The 17,375-nt window shown below is 42.7% G+C and overlaps 1 protein-coding gene across 2 annotated transcripts in view; it reads right to left on the reverse strand.

Moving 5' to 3' along the window:
• RAB5B (RAB5B, member RAS oncogene family) overlaps positions 1–17,375 on the reverse strand; it is a 72,976-nt gene that overhangs the window by 36,941 nt on the left and 18,660 nt on the right. For both annotated transcript variants that reach the window (XM_073552204.1, XM_073552205.1), the window contains exons 2-5: positions 14,047–14,315; positions 13,801–13,952; positions 12,625–12,747; positions 1,450–1,543 (exon numbers count right to left, since the gene is read on the reverse strand). In XM_073552204.1, coding sequence (XP_073408305.1) covers positions 1,450–1,543; positions 12,625–12,747; positions 13,801–13,952; positions 14,047–14,209 — 532 coding nt within the window. In that variant the 5' untranslated portion in view covers positions 14,210–14,315. The remainder of the gene's footprint in view (positions 1–1,449; positions 1,544–12,624; positions 12,748–13,800; positions 13,953–14,046; positions 14,316–17,375) is intronic.

The following is a 17,375-nucleotide window of genomic DNA, read 5'->3' on the forward strand; positions in this document are numbered from 1 at the left end:
TGGCGGTTAAGGGGATAACGTTCCCAGTATTGTTAGTCGGGTGTTAAAGACGGGCTACGCAAAATTTCACTCAAAGCAGATATTTGATATATATATGCATGCCATCTGCGTATAGACTCCCCTTTTCTATTACGTTATTACACTTAAAACCAATGATGTCCTTCAAATTTCATACTTTACATGGCAGCGGCTCAATTGCTAATGCAAATAGGAGAGGTGAGAGCAGGCACCCCTGTCGTGTTCTCTTGCCCAACTCAATATGGCCTTAACAGTAGACCATCTACTCAGTCTAGCAGACGGTGACCCATAGAGAACGTTGACCCAATCCCATTTTGCTTAATACTTTTCATAAATAATTCCGCTTGATGCTGTTGAAAGATTTTGCAGCTTCAAGGGATATCATTGCTCCATTTCCAGTGTCTTTATTACTCATTTGCCTATTAAGATGTTAACTGTCTAACGTTGATGGCCATAGAGATTTGCTAGGCATAAATCCTGTTTGGTCTTCATGGATCACTTCCGTTAACTTATTTAACCTATTGACATGTAACGTATATACTCGAGTATAAGTCGACCCAAGTATAAGCCGAGGCACCTAATTTTGCCACGAAAAACTGGGCAAACTTATTGACTTGAGTATAAGCCGGGTATGCATTGTCCCCTCATCCCCATCCTGGTAAGCATAGCTCCCCTGGCCCTTATCCTTGTATGCATGGTTCCTAAAAAAAAAAAAAAAAAAAAAAAAAAAAAAAAAAAAAAAAGGAAAAACCTCCTACCTACCCTCCCTGCATCTTATCCTGGCGCCAGTAGCTCTTCCGGCCAAGTGATCATGTGGCCCCGATCATTAAGTTAATGAATATTCACTCCACACCAATAGGAGTGGAGAGGCGTGAATATTCATTACCTTAATGAGCGGGGACACGTGATCGCTCGGCCAGAAGAGGCAAGTAGGATATGTGCTGGAAGCCGGTGGCTGCGGCATCACTGTGCAGAAGTGAAGCGAATATTCATTTCTCTTTAGCAGCAGCACAAGCTTTAGCCACAGCCGCTGGCTCCTGTCTCTGTGACCCGCTGCTCCCCCTCCGTCTTTCTGGGACAATTCACTCGTGGGTAAGCCGAGGGGGGAGTTTTCAGCACAAAAAAAATGTGCTGAAAAACTCGGCTTATACATGAGTATATACGGTACTTTGGCTAATATTTTAATATCTACAGAAAGTAGGAATATTAGACTATACGAGTCTGGGTACTCAGGGATTTTCCCCGGTTTCAGTGTGGGGATGAGATGCAGAAGTTGCACGGAGTCTTGAAAAGGAGACAGGTTTTTAAACTTAACTTGTTAATAACTTTTTAGATAGGAACTTATCAGTCACGCAAATGCATTCTGATATTAGGTAAGAGATAGCAGTAATTATTAGACACAAATTGTTCCAGATAGCAGTTCAGCCTTACCTATTGCAAGAAACAGGTCATTGACATTCATGGCTGTCTTGGCGGAGGTTTCCATAAATAACAGACTGTTGTCATCTGCGTACGCTTGGGCTTCCTGAAAATCAGCGCAGAACAAAGAGCAGGTCAAGATCTCAGATCAATGACCGAGGTAACGTGAGAAAACATTGAACTTACAAGTAGCTGTACGCTGACCTGTTACAAGGGTCGATACAAGATTCCCTTGTCATTCTGCATATTGGCAAAGTCAGAGGCACAACCATCAGATGACAACAATTCTCTTTATTTAGATTTCCATTAAAAAGATGGATCCATATGAAAAATTAAAACTTGATGCATTTCTGGCACAACGACAACCCTTAACCCTAAAATCTAAATAAAGAAGACGGTTTTTAATCGGATGGTTGTGCCGCCGACTTTCCCTTGTCTCTGCATTTTGTCTGTGGTGCAGCAGATGGATTCAGCACCCTCTGAAGGACATGTTTAGGGCTCCTATTTTGCAGAATGAGGGTGAGGTTCACACTTTTTTTTCTTGATAGATTTCCAATAAGAGCTAGAAAACTTAAGCAGCTGAAGAAATAGTGTGCTAAAACAAAGCTCCATCCCCTAACCACCATTCAGTCGAGTACTGAAAGTATAGTTATAACCTTCATAGCATTTACTTTTGTGATGCCCAGATGCAAGTATATTATATCAGCCTAGGAAACGAGAATATTAGACTTTACACAGATTTTATTCTTGCTAGCAGGGCTGTGGAGTCGGTGCTCATTTTGGTGGAGTTGGCATAAAATGGACCGACTCCTAAAATATATAATAAATTGGGTACAGTAATTCAATGCAGAATATTTTTCATAGGAATTTGGGAAAGTTATGAAATGTCCTGTAAATGGCTGTTCTATTCCTGATCTAAGGCTACATTCACACACAGCATTTTTCCTGCGTTTTTTGAGGATACGTTTTTCAGCTGCAAAAGCAGATCAGCTTTTTAAAAAACCCGCATCACCTGAAAGGTTTTTGATCTCATAGATAATGTTTTCAATAGCAAAAGCAGATTAGAAATCTGCTCTATCCATTTATCCATATCTTATCTCTACCAAAAAGAATGAAAGCCAGGTAGCACACAGACTAACACTCCTTTTTTTCAGCACCAGTCAGGTACACCTCATAGCTACCCAAAGGACGCCCAGGACAGGCATTGCTTGTCTTCAGTAACATCAACATCAATTGATAGTTGGAATAAATAGACTGCATTCATCACCACATCTTCTTAAGGTGCAGGCTTTATTTTCAAGTGTAGGGGTGTGCAGTATGAGGTTCTGCAGCAGCTGAGGTGTGCAGTATGAGGTTCTGCGGAACAGTATGAGGTCCTGCCCCCCCAGGTTTGATTCTGGCTTCGCCCATGGTGTGAATGTAGCCTGAGGATCTAGGCTTTTGTATATAATATATATACTCATTCATAGAGTTTTCTTTATTTTCATGACTATGAAAATTGTAGATTCACTCTGGAGGCATCAAAACTATGAATTAACACATATGGAGTTAAATAATTAACAAAAAAAGTGTGAAGCAACTGAAAATATGTCTTACATTGTAGGTTCTTCAAAGTAGCCACCTCTTGCTTTGATTACTGCTTTGCACACTCTTGGCATTCTCTTGATGAGCTTCAAGAGGTAGTCACCAGAAATGGTTTTCACTTCACAGGTGTGCCCTGTCAGGTTTAATAAGTGGGATTTCTTGCCTTATAAATGGGGTTGGGACCATCAGTTGTGTTGTGCAGAAGTCTGGTGGATACACAGCTGATAGTCCTACTGAATAGACTGTTAAAATTTGTATTATGGCAAGAAAAAAAAGCAGCTGAGTAAAGAAAAACGAGTGGCCATCATTACTTTAAGAAATGAACGTCAGTCTGAAAATTTGGGAAAGCTTTGAAAGTGTCCCCAAGTACAGTGGCAAAAACCATCAAGCGCTACAAAGAAACTGGCTCACATGAAGACCGCCCCAGGAAAGGAAGACCAAGAGTCACCTCTACTGCAGAGGATAAGTTCATCCGAGTCACCAGCCTCAGAAATCGCAGGTTAACAGCAGCTCAGATTAGAGACCAGGTCAATGCCACACAGAGTTCTAGCAGCAGACACATCTCTACCACAACTGTTAAGAGGAGACTTTGTGCAGCAGGCCTTCATGGTAAAATAGCTGCTAGAAAACCACTGCTAAGGACAGGCAACAAGGAGAAGAGACTTGTTTGGGCTAAAGAACACAAGGAATGGACATTAGACCAGTGGAAATCTGTACTTTGGTCTGATGAGTCCAAATTTGAGACCTTTGGTTCCAACCACCGTGTTTTTGTGCGACGCAGAAAAGGTGAACGGATGGACTCTACATGCCTGGTTCCCACCGTGAAGCATGGAAGAGGAGGAGGTGTGATGGTGTGGGGGTGCTTTGCTGGTGACACTGTTGGGGATTTATTCTAAACTGAAGGCATGTTGAACCAGCATGGCTACCACAGCATCTTGCAGCGGCATGCTATTCCATCCGGTTTGCGTTTAGTTGGACCATCATTTATTTTTCAACAGGACAATGACCCCCAAACACACCTCCAGGCTGTGTAAGGGCTATTTGACCAAGAAGGAGAGTCATGGGGTGCTACGCCAGATGACCTGGCCTCCACAGTCACCAGACCTGAACCCAATTGAGATGGTTTGGGGTGAGCTGGACCGCAGAGTGAAGGCAAAAGGGCCAACAAGTGCTAAGCATCTCTTGGAACTCCTTCAAGACTGTTGGAAAACAATTTCCGGTGACTACCTCTTGAAGCTCATCAAGAGAATGCCAAGAGTGTGCAAAGCAGTAATCAAAGCAAGAGGTGGCTACTTTGAAGAACCTACAATGTAAGACATATTTTCAGTTGTTTCACACTTTTTTTGTTAATTATTTAACTCCATATGTGTTAATTCATAGTTTTGATGCCTCCAGAGTGAATCTACAATTTTCATAGTCATGAAAATAAAGAAAACTCTTTGAATGAGAAGGTGTGTCCAAACTTTTGGTCTGTACTGTATATATGTAATCGATATTACACAGTGTATGACATTTACATTTTATTACAGTTTGTGTTCTAAAGTTGTATTCCAATAAATATATCTTATGTTCTATCTAAATATCTTGATTATTGTATTATAAAAATGATTAAATGTCTGATGTTCACATTGTACTACAATGAATTTTTCACTTAAATATAAGCAATATATGTGGGAGTCGGAGTCTGTGTAAGGGAAATTGAGGAGCCGGAGTCGCAGGTTTGGCTTACTGACTCCAGAGCCCTGCTTGCTAGGCCTATCTGAAAAAGGATCTTTGTAGAAAGGGAACACATTAGAATTGTTGGTAGCACTTACTAACTGGCATTCCCTTGAGATAGTACAAGTTTTTCCAGCATATAACGTATATACTCGTGTATTAGCTGAGATTTTCAGCCCATTTTTTTGGGCTGAAAGTCCCCCTCTCGGCTTATACGCGAGTCATATACCGTGGGGTGGGCGGGGGAGGGGGTCAGAGACCATACTCAACTCCTGGCACATCCCTGCAGCCCACTTCTCCCTCTGCTGTCTGCTTCCTGCATTCAGCTGCCACGTGGTACCGCTCATTAAACTCATGAATATGCGCATATTTATGAGTTTAATGAGTGGTACCACGTGACCAGCTGAATGCAGGAAGCAGAGACAGGGAGAAGCAGGGGCTGTCGCTGCAGAGAAGACCGTGCGCCAGGAGGGGGGTAAGACAGGGGCAGAATAATATTCACCTGTCCCGGCTCCATCGCCGTGCACCGCTGTGTCTCCAGGTCCTCCTGCTGAGAGGTGTGATGACGTAGTCAGTGTGTGCCCTCTGCTGTCACTGCAGAGACCCGGAAGACACAGCGGTGGACGGCGATGGAACAGGGGCTGGTAAATATTGCCGGTGCCTCAGGACACCGGCACAAGGCCTCCAGCGACGGAGAGGCGAGTATGTCTTTTTTTTTATTGCAGCAGCAAATAAGGGGTAATTAAGGGGCAGCATTAACCCTTGTGCAGCAGCATATTGGGAGTAATTATGGAGCATCTTATGGGTCAGCATTAACCCTTGTGCAGCAGCCTATGGGGGGTATTTATGAAGCATCTTATGGGCCAGCATTAACCCTTGTGCAGCAGTATATTATGGGGGGTATTTACTGAGCATCTTATGGGGCAGCATTAACCCTTGTGCAGCAGTATATTATGGGGGGTATTTATGAAGCATCTTATGGGCCAGCATTAACCCTTGTGCAGCAGTATATTATGGGGGGTATTTACTGAGCATCTTAAAAACTAGCATCTTTAAACTAGAACAACATGGGAAGGGAAGCAAAAGACCAGAAAAAGCCATACACCTGACAAATGCTATTGAGAACTCTGTAATTAGAAGTGGAAAGGAAGAACAAAGACAAAAGAATCTAATTAATAAAAATATTGGAGAAAGAGAAACCAATCACAAACTAAAATGTTTCTATACTAATGCACAAAGCATGGGCAACAAACAAGGAGAATTGGAACTACTAACACAGGAAAAGAAATATGATGTCATTGGAATCACTGAAACTTGGTGGGACAATACACATGATTGGAATACAAGACTAGAAGGATACAACTTATTTGCAAGAAACAGACTTGATAAACGAGGAGGAGGTGTCGCATTGTATGTTAGAAACGCGTATATCTGCACAGAGATTAAAGCTTCAGAGACTGGGAGTACTGTGGAAACTGTTTGGGTAAGAATACAAGGACAGAACAATGGAAAGGACACCATTGTAGGCATTTACTACAGGCCGCCTGTGCAAGCTGAAGATATGGATGAACTCTTTATGCAACAAATGGCCAAGTTCTCCAAAAAATATGACATAGTTGTCATGGGAGATTTCAACTATCCAGACATTTGTTGGGAATCTCTCTCAGGCAAAACTAACAGGTCAAGGAAATTCTTATCCTCTCTTGCTGACAACTTTATCTTCCAAAAGGTAAGGGAGAAAACAAGGGGAACTGCTACCTTGGATCTAATCCTTATAAACAGGGAGGAAATGGTTGAGGAGGTAAAAGTGGCTGGGACCCTAGGAGGTAGCGACCATGCTATTTTAGAATTTTGGATAACTAGAGGCGGAAGACCTGTGAAGACTCAGACATCAAGGTTAGATTTCAGAAAGGCAGATTTTAGATTCAGAAAGAGAATTGGAGGGATCCAATGGCTGGATATCCTTAAAGACAAAAATGTCCAGGAAGGATGGGAAATCTTGAAAAATGAAATTCTCAAAGCACAGTTGTTAACAATTCCGAAAAGAGGGAAGAATAGGAAGCATTTAAGGAAACCAGGATGGATGAACACAGAACTTAAGCACATGCTAAAAAGGAAGAAAAAAAATGTTTATAAAATGGAAAGAGGGAGGCATATCTAAAGAAGAATATAATGCTGTCTGCAGAACCTGCAGGGCACAAATCAGATTATCTAAAGCTGAAAATGAATTGAGGCTTGCAAGAGATGTCAAAAGCAATAATAAAGGATTTTGGGGATATGTCAAATGTAAAAGAAAAGTCAAAGATGCTATAGGATTTTTACAGGATGAAAATGATGAAATGTTAAGACAGGATGTTGAGAAGGCTGAACGTTTAAATTCCTATTTTGCATCTGTTTTCTCTCAGAAAGGAAATGTAACATCAACTGTTATTCACTGTCCTATTAAGGGAATAGAAGAATCCAGGATATCTATAAACAGAAAGATAGTGAGGAAACACTTAGCTAACCTAAATAAATTCAAGTCTCCAGGTCCAGATGAATTACACCCCAGAGTACTGAAGGAGATAGCAGAAGAAATTTTTGAACCCCTCTCCATAATCTTTGAAAATTCTTGGAGAACAGGAGAAGTGCCAGAAGACTGGAGAAGAGCAAATGTTGTTCCTATCTTCAAAAAGGGGAAGAAGGTGGACCCAGGCAACTATAGGCCGGTGAGTCTGACTTCTATACCAGGAAAGATCTTTGAACAAATTATTAAACATGTAAGTCAGTACCTGGATAAGAATGAAGTGATTAAACAGAGTCAGCATGGGTTTGTAACTAATAAGTCATGTCAGACTAACTTAATTTCCTTCTATGACGGTATCACTGATTGGGTGGATCAAGGAAATGCTGTAGATATAGTATATCTTGACTTCAGCAAAGCATTTGACAAAGTCTCTCGTACAATCCTTATTGAAAAAATGACTAAGTATGGAATGGACAAGGTAACTGTTAGGTGGATTCATAACTGGCTTAGTGATCGGACCCAAAGAGTGGTCGTAAATGGCTGCACATCCAGTTGGAAGAATGTCTCAAGTGGGGTACCACAGGGCTCTGTCCTGGGCCCTGTATTGTTCAACATCTTTATCAACGATTTAGATGAAGGAATTGAGGGTAAACTGATTCAATTTGCTGATGACACAAAGCTAGGAGGGATAGCTAATACTAGAGAAGAGAGAGAGAGGATTCAAAAAGATTTAAATAAACTGGAGAAGTGGGCAGCAACTAACAGAATGGTTTTTAACAGGGAGAAATGCAAAGTACTACATCTGGGCAATAAAAATGAAAAAAGCATTTATAGAATGGGAGGAATAGGGCTAAGTGACAGCACATGTGAAAAAGACTTGGGTATACTAATAGATCACAGACTGAATATGAGTCAACAGTGTGATGCAGCAGCAAAAAAGGCAAATGCAATTCTAGGATGTTTTAACAGAAGCATACAGTCTAGATCACGTGAAGTCATTATTTCCCTCTACTCCTCTTTGGTCAGACCTCATCTGGAATATTGTGTCCAGTTTTGGGCACCACATTTTAAAAAAAACATTAACAAACTGGAGCAAGTTCAGAAAAGAGCGACCAGAATGGTGACCGGTCTGCAAACCCTGTCTTATGAGGAAAGGTTGCAGGATTTGGGAATGTTTAGTTTGCAAAAGAGAAGACTGAGAGGAGACTTAATAGCTGTCTACAAATATCTAAAGGGCTGTCACATTGTAGAAGGATCAACTTTATTCTCATTTGCACAAGGAAAGACTAGAAGCAATGGGATGAAACTGAATGGGAGGAGACACAGATTAGATATTAGAAAAAACTTTTTGACAGTTAGAGTGATCAATGAGTGGAACAGGCTGCCACGAGAAGTGGCGAGTTCTCCTTCAATGGAAGTCTTCAAACAGAGGCTGGACAGACATCTGACTGGGATGATTTAGCGAATCCTGCTTTGAGCAGGGGGTTGGACCAGATGGCCCAGGAGGTCCCTTCCAACTCTACGATTCTATGATTCTTATGGGGCAGCATTAACCCTTGTGCAGCAGTATATTATGGGGGGTATTTATGGAGCATCTTATGGGCCAGCATTAACCCTTGTGCAGCAGTATATTATAGGGGGTATTTATGGAGCATCTTATGGGCCAGCATTAACCCTTGTGCAGCAGTATATTATGGGGGGTATTTATGGAGCATCTTATGGGCCAGCATTAACCCTTGTGCAGCAGTATATTATATGGGGTATTTACGGAGCATCTTATGGGCCAGCATTAACCCTTGTGCAGCAGTATATTATGGGGGTATTTATGGAGCATCTTATGGGCCAGCATTAACCCTTGTGCAGCAGTATATTATGGGGGGTATTTATGGAGCATCTTATGGGCCAGCATTAACCCTTGTGCAGCAGTATATTATGGGGGTATTTATGGAGCATCTTATGGGCCAGCATTAACCCTTGTGCAGCAGTATATTATGGGGGGTATTTATGGAGCATCTTATGGGGCAACATTAACCCTTGTGCAGCAGCATATGGGGGTATTTATGGAGCATCATTAACCCTTGTGCAGCATATTATGGGGGTTATTTATGGAGCATCTTATGGGCCAGCATTAACCCTTGTGCAGCAGTATATTATGGGGGTATTTATGGAGCATCTTATGGGGCAACATTAACCCTTGTGCAGCAGCATATGGGGGTATTTATGGAGCATCATTAACCCTTGTGCAGCATATTATGGGGGTTATTTATGGAGCATCTTATGGGGCAGCATTAACCCTTGTGCAGCAGCAAAATTAGGGGGGGGGGGGGTCGGCTTATACACGAGTATATACAGTACTTCAAAAAAATTAAAAGTGAATGTTAGGCAAAAAAAAGAAAAAAAAAAAAAGGGGAAGAGAAGAGTAAGAGGACTATAGATAAAGCTGGAGTCACTAAGAATATTACTCTTCTAAATACCAAAATGATATAACTCTCATACATAGAGGTCTCCAAAATATGTATTCAGTAGTAGAGATGAGCGAACTTGTTCGGAAAATGTTCGCCAATCTCAAATTCGGCATGAGCGTTGCACATTCAGATTCGTGATTCCCGAGCTTTTTCCCTAAATATCGGCAAAAGTCAACTAAAGTTCGGTAAATGATCAAGTTCACTAAGAGTATGTGCACACGTTGCAGATTCTGCTGCGGATCCGCAGCGGATTTGGCACTGCGGATCCGCAGCAGTTTCTGCTGCGTTTTACAGTACCTTTACTTTCTATGGAAAGTAAAAACCGCAGTGCACATGCTGCGGACTTTTCTGTGCGAATTTGCTGCGGTTTTAAATCCGCAGCATGTCACTTCTTTGTGCGGAATCCGCAGCGGTTTGACATCTGCTCCATTGTACAGGTGTCAAACCGCAGGCTAATCCGCAGATAAAACGCAGGTCTTTTGACCTGCGGACTTTGCAAAATCTGCGCGGAAAAATCCGCAGCAATTTCCGCAACGTGTGCACACACCCCCAGGGCTCTTTCAGATGTCAGCGTTTGCAGTAGCAGCACGGGCAGCAAGACGTCCCACACACGTACACACTGATGACATCCGTGTGTCATCCATGTGACATGTACCAGTGCCTTGGAATAAGCAGTACTGTTCGTGCTGCTCCCTGGCGCCAGGTGCTGAAGACGACCGGTCACATCACTGTCACCTGCTTGTGCTGTGATCAGCGCTAGCAAGGGACAATGTTGATAGTTGTAATCAACTGTTAACAGCGATAGCAGCCGCAGCCTGCGCTACGATATATAAAAAAAAACAAAAAAAAAAAAAAAAAACACGAACATGGGGTTCCTCTGTATTTTTGATAACAGCCAGGTAAAGCTGACAGCTGCAGGCTGCAATCCTCAACTGTCAGCTTCAGCAAGGCTGTTTATGAAGAACAGAGGTGTCCCCATGCTGTATTTTTAAAAAAAAGTTGCGTGGGTCCCCCCATTTTTGACAATCAGCCTAGCTAAAGCAGACATCTGGGGGCTGGTATTCTGAGGCTGGTAAGGGGCCATGGATATTGCCCCCCCCCCCCCCCCCAACCTAAAAATAGCACCCGCTCCAGAAAAGACAGCTACTAGATGTGCCAATTCTGGCGCTTTGCAGACTCTTCCCTTTTCCCTAGTGGCGGTGGCAAGTAGGGTTCATGTCATCTTTGTAGTGTCCGGTGACATCAAGCCCATGGGTTTGTAATGACAAGTGTCTTATAGAAGCCTCTCCAATTACTAATCCTATAGTTATACTGTAGATCAACACACACCCAGAATAAGGTCCGTTAATTGAAAGAATTCCACAGACTCCTTTAATGACTCTAACTTAAACCATACTCCCGTCATCACCACAGAAGCCATGGTCTCCAGTAATCACAGAAGCCATAGTTTCCAGTAACCGAAGTAAAATAGTAAACAATATTCCTCACCTACGTCATAGTAACATAGTTAGCAAGGACAAAAAGAAAGACATTTGTCCATGCAGTTTAGCCTATATTCCGTCAGGGTAAATCCCCAGACCTACGTCCTTCTAAAGAACCTAATAACTGTAAGATACAATATTGTTACACTCCAGTAAGACATCCAGGCCTCTCTTGAACCCCTCGACTAAGTTAGCATTCACCACCTCCTCAGGCAAGGAATTCCAGATTCTCACTGCCCTAACAGTTAAGAATCCTCTTCTATGCTGGTGGAAAAACCTTCTCTCCCCCAGACGCAGAGAATGCCCCATTGTGACCGTCACCTTCCTTGGTATAAACAGATCCTTGGAGAGATATTTGTATTGTCCCCATAAATACTTATACATGGTTATTAGATCGCCCTTCAGTCATCTTTTTTCTAGACTAAATAATCCTAATTTTGCTAATCTCTCTGGGTATTGTGGTTACCCCATCCCCTTTATTAGTTTTGTTGCCCTCCTTTTTACTTGTTCTAGTTCCATTATATCCTTCTTAAGCATCGGTATCCAAAACTGTACACAGTACTCCATGCTAGGCAAAACTGACAGCCCAGGGCTGAAACCCTCAGTTGTCAGCTCCAGCAAGAATGCCTATCAAGAATAGAGGGGTCCCCACTCCGTATTTTTAAATTATTTAAAAAAAAAAAAAAGCTGTGGGGTCCTCCCTGTTTTTCACAACCAGTGATAGTGTGAACTCCCAGACTTTCTCATGGGGTTGAGCTCACGGCAGTTCAGGAGCCCAACTGGGGACACAGCCTCAGTGACCAGTGGTAACCTCAATGATGTCACCGCTGCTCACTGATATTGCATTCGCAGCAACTCATTCACCAGTGGTTCTCAGCCTTGACAGTCGCATCTTGGCACTGTCCAGGTTGAAGACGGTTTTTCCTGTACATATCAGCTTGTCTCCGCTTCAGTTCCTCTAAACTCCTACAGTTAAAAGGACCTTTGGCGACATCATGGTAACCTCAGAAAAAAAAAAAAACACTGGGGCACCCAAGAGACTGGAGGCCCTGGACAATTGCCTAGTTTGCACCCCTACCCCATCCCAAAGCCGGCTCTGACTGTAACTAGGGATTATTTTTGGAGTTATTTTGGTCTTATAGTTCAAGCAAACTCAAAAAATCCAGTAAACACATGCTAGGGCTTATTTTCTGGGTAGGTCTTATTTTTTGGAATGGAAAGCACTCTAGTAAAGCTCCCAAAATACAAATCTAGCAAGGTCATAGAAGTCTAGTAGCTATATGCGAGTGTACAGTACAAACAGGATGTGAACAGAGCCGATATACAAGTTGCTTGAAAAGAAATTTACATATAAAAGTGATAATGCCAAATGTTGCATACACACATATATCACTACCAAGGTAAATACATAAAACTTCAGTCATTTTGGACTCACTTCATACTCAACCATGCGTTTGTTAGTGAGGTCAGCCTTGTTGCCGGCGAGGGCTATGACAATGTTGGGACTAGCTTGTCTCTGCAGCTCTTTAACCCATGTCTTCGCTCTTGCAAACGTCTCCTGCAATGAGAAACCGCTGAGTAAGGGGAAACCAAAGGGATGCCATCTTTAGAAAGTGGCAACAATGTCACTGTCAATCTATTTCTCATTTGTTTATTTTTGATCAGTCTTTGTATATCCAGAACAACATCTGCAAGGAGTTTGTATGTCCTTCCCGTGCATGGGTGGGTTTCCTCCGGGTTCTCCCGTTTCCTCCCACACTCCAAAGACATACTGATAGGGAATTTAGATTGTGAGCCCCAATGGGGACAGAGATGATAATGTGTGTAATGCTCTGTGGAATTAATGGCGCTATGTAAGAGAGTAGTGTAAATAAGTAAATGATACATTATAGTATTCACGTGTGCTGACATCTAGTGGCCGAACAGCATTTACTACAGACTAATAAAGAGACACTTTATAGCCTGCTGTAGTGACAATGTAAGGCCATGTTCACACACGGAGGAAAAATTCCGCTATGGATTTGGTGTTAAATCCACAACAAAAACCTCTGCAGACAAAACCTGCGTGTGTTTGTTGCAGACTTCATTCTGGATTTCGCCCTACCTATTTCAAATCCGGGCTATGCTTTTATTTGTCCATAGATTTTCCGCAATGCGTGAATGGGATTTTGAAAAATCTCTTTACTTGTATTGTGCTGTAAACTGTGGCAGATTTGCAATGCACCACAAATCTATGATGTGTGAACTTGGCCTAAGACACACAAGGAAGAAACGTATAGACACTGTAGAGTTTGGTAGCCGGGGTTATCTTGGTTGACACCACTGCTCTCCTCACCGAGTCGTGACAAAAATGGCACAAAACGCCATACCATGCAGAAAAACACTACATAAATGTCTACAAACTGGCGGCAGCTGAGGTGATCAACAGCACAACAACTTTTGCCTCCATCATAAAAGAAATGGTGACAGCTAGTAGACTGTGCATTTTGAGGTTGTCTCATCACGTGGGCATTGCACAAACAAAAGTATGAATAAACACGAGATTGCACAAAGCAAAAATGGTGTCACACGGCATTCCTGCCGCCCCTTTGGGGCATGACGTCATCTGTACCTGGTTGGTGATGTCATACACTACGATGGCAGCTTGCGCTCCCCGATAGTACATCGGTGCCAGGCTATGGTATCGCTCTTGTCCTGCAGTATCCCAGATCTCAAATTTTACCGTTGTGTCATCCAAACAGACAGATTGTGTAAGAAATGCAGCTGGAAATAGAGGAACAACAAGGGATTAGGAAAAGATTGGGAACAGGAAGGAGGACACCATTCTGCCTCTTTTGCCGTGTATTGAGCCACCTACCTCCAATTGTGCTCTCCTGGAATTCATGAAACTGTCCTTTGACAAAACGCAACACCAGACTGGACTTGCCGACTGCAGATTCACCCAGTAACACCAACTTAAACTGGCAGATCTTACTGGCCTGAGACTGGCCGTTCGGCCTCGCTGCTCCTCTCCCGGCCATTTCCTCAAAACAAAATTACAAGGAATGCTCCAGAGGATGGAGAACTGTAAGCGACTTTCCTGGGCTTGTGATAATGTGAGGGAGCAGGTCCAGACAAGGGCAGAGTCTACAAAACATGAAAAAAAAAAAAATCATTACACGCTTAATTCTACAGAATATATTTCTGCATGACACTGAGGAGAAGGAGCATACACCGAAGATGGCCGCTCTGACATGCAAACTACGAGAATGAGTGCACATAATTAGGAACGGCCAGAAAAGAACTTAACAGGCATCTCGGAGGTTAGAAGAAAAGGGTTTGCTTTTTATAACAGTTTCTCTAGTTAAAAACTTTCTCAGCTTCTTCTCAACATAAAAGTTTCAGCACAGAAGGGGGTCTGTACATGGCCCTACAGGACCCGATATCAGTAAATAAATCACACCACACACTTTAACCCCTTCCTGACATCCGACGTACTATCCCGTCCATGGGACCCGGGCCCCTATGCCCATGGACGGGATAGTACGTCTACCGCGATCAGCGGCGCCCACGTGGTGAGCGCCGCTGATCGCGGCCAGGTGTCAGCTGATTATCACAGCTGACACCCGGCACAATGTGTCAGGGGCGTCACGGACCGCCCCCGACACGTTAACCCCTTGCACACCGCGATCAAACATGATCGCGGTGTACCGGGAGTTAAAGGGAAGCATCGGCAGGGAGGGGGCTCCCTCCGTGCTTCCCTGAGCCCCCCACGGCAGCGCAATGTGCAGCGCTGCTGCGGGGGACTCCTTTCCTCCAGGCCCCCGAATCCAAGATGGCGACGGGGGCCTTGAGGAAGCTGGCTTCCTCAGTGCCTGCAAAGCGCAGGCAAGAGGAAGTCTTCTTCAATGCCTGTGACAGATTGCTGATCTGTCACAGTGATCTGTAATGTGACAGATCAGCGATCTGTCACAGGACAGTGATGTCCCACCTGGGACTATGTAATAAAGTAAAAAAAAAAATAAATAAAAAAAACTGTAAAAATAATTTAAAAAAAAATCGACAAATAAATTAAAAAAAAATAAAAAAAAAAATTCCCCAATAAATTTTTTGAAAATAAAAAAACCCCCAAAACAATAAAGTACACATATTAGGTATCGCCGCGTCCGTAACAACCCGCCCTATAAAACTGTCCCATTAGTTAACCCCTTTAGCGAACCCCTTAAAAAATAAAAATAAAAAACGAAGCAAAAAAAATAATGATTTATTATCATACCGCCAAACAAAAAGTGTAATAACGCGCGATCAAAAAGACGCATATAAATATCCATGGTACCGCTGAAAACGTCATCTTGTCCCGCAAAAAACGAGCCGCCATACAGCATCATCAGCGAAAAAATAAAAAAGTTATAGCTCGCAGAATAAAGCGATGCAAAAATAAATTTTTTATATAAAAGTTTTCATTGCATAAAACCGACAAAACATAAAAAAAACGACCTAAATGAGGTATCGCTGTAACCGTACTGACCCGAAGAATAAAACCGCTTTATCAATTTTACCGCACGCGGAACGGTGTAAACGCACTCCCCCAAAAGAAATTCATGAAACGCTGGTTTTTGTTCATTCTGCGTCCCAAAAATCGGAATAAAAAGCGATCAAAAAATGTCACGTGCCCGAAAATGGTACCAATAAAAACGTCAACTCGTCCCGCAAAAAATAAGACCTCACATGACTCGGTGGGTCAAAATACGGAAAAATTATAGCTCTCAATATGTGGTGATGCAAAAACTATTTTTACAATAAAAAGCGTCTTTTAGCGTGCGACAGCTGCCAAAAATAAAAACCGCCATAAATAGTAAATCAAACGCCCGTTATCACCCCCTTAGTTAGGGAAAAATAATGAAATTAAAAAAATGTATTATTTTCCATTAGGGCTAGGGTTAGGGCTTGGGTTAGGGGTGTGTTGGGGTTCGGGTTGGAGTTAGAATTGGGGGTTTCCACTGTTTGGGCACATCAGGGGGCTCTCCAAATGCAACATTGCGTCTGATCTCAATTCCAGCCAATTCTGAGTTGAAAAAGTCAAATGGTGCTCCTTCCCTTCCAAGCTCTGCCATGCGCCCAAACAGTGTTTTACCCCCACATGTAGGGTATCAGCCTACTCAGGACAAATTGCAAAACAATTTTTGGGGTCCAATTTCTCCTGTTACCCTTTGGAAAATAAAAAATTGGGGGCAAAAATATCATTTGTGGAAAAAAATGATTTTTTTATTTTCACGTCCGAGCGTTATAAACTTCTGTGAAGCACTTGGGGGTTCAAAGTGCTCACCACACATCTAGATAAGTTCCGTGGGGGGGTCTAGTGTCCAAAATGGGGTCACTTGTGGGGAGTTTCAATAGTTTAGGTACATCAGGGGCTCTCCAAACGCACATGACACCCGCAGACCATTCCATCAAAGTCTGCATTCCAAAATGGCACTGCTTCCCTTCCGAGCCCCGACGTGTGTCCATACAGTAGTTTTCTCCCACATATGGGGTGTCAGCGTACTCAGGACAAATTGGACAACAACTTTTGCGGTCCAATTTATCCTGTTACCCTTGGGAAAATGAAAAAATTGGGGACTAATTGATCATGTTTGTGGAAAAAATACGATTTTTTTATTTTCATGCCCTGGCATTATAAACTTCTGTGAAGCCCTTGGGGGTTCAAAGTGCTCACCTCACATCTAGATAAGTTCCTTAGGGGGTCTAGTTTTCAAAATGGGGTCATTTGTGTGGGGTTTCCACTGTTTAGGTACATTAGGGGCTCTCCAAAGGCAACATGACACCCTCAGACCATTCCATCAATGTCTGCATTCCAAAACGTCACTACTTCCCTTCCGATCCCCGACGTGTGCCCATACAGTAGTTTTCTCCCACATATGGGGTATCAGCATACTCAGGACAAATTGGACAACAACTTTTGGGGTCCAATTTCTCCTGTTACCCTTGGGAAAATAAAAAAAATGGTGACTAAAAGATCATGTTTGTGGAAAAAATACGAATTTTTTATTTTCACGCCTGGGTGTTATAAGCTTCTGTGAAGCACTGGGGGGTTCAAGGTGCTCACCACACATCTAGATAAGTTCCTTAGGGGGTCTAGTTTCCAAAATGGTGTCATTTGTGGGGGGTTTCCACTGTTTTGGTACATCAGGGGTTTTCCAATCGCGA

Source organism: Dendrobates tinctorius, unplaced genomic scaffold (assembly GCF_039654945.1).
Source record: "Dendrobates tinctorius isolate UK_male_01 unplaced genomic scaffold, ASM3965494v1 ptg000187l, whole genome shotgun sequence".
Taxonomy (NCBI): Eukaryota; Metazoa; Chordata; class Amphibia; order Anura; family Dendrobatidae; genus Dendrobates; species Dendrobates tinctorius.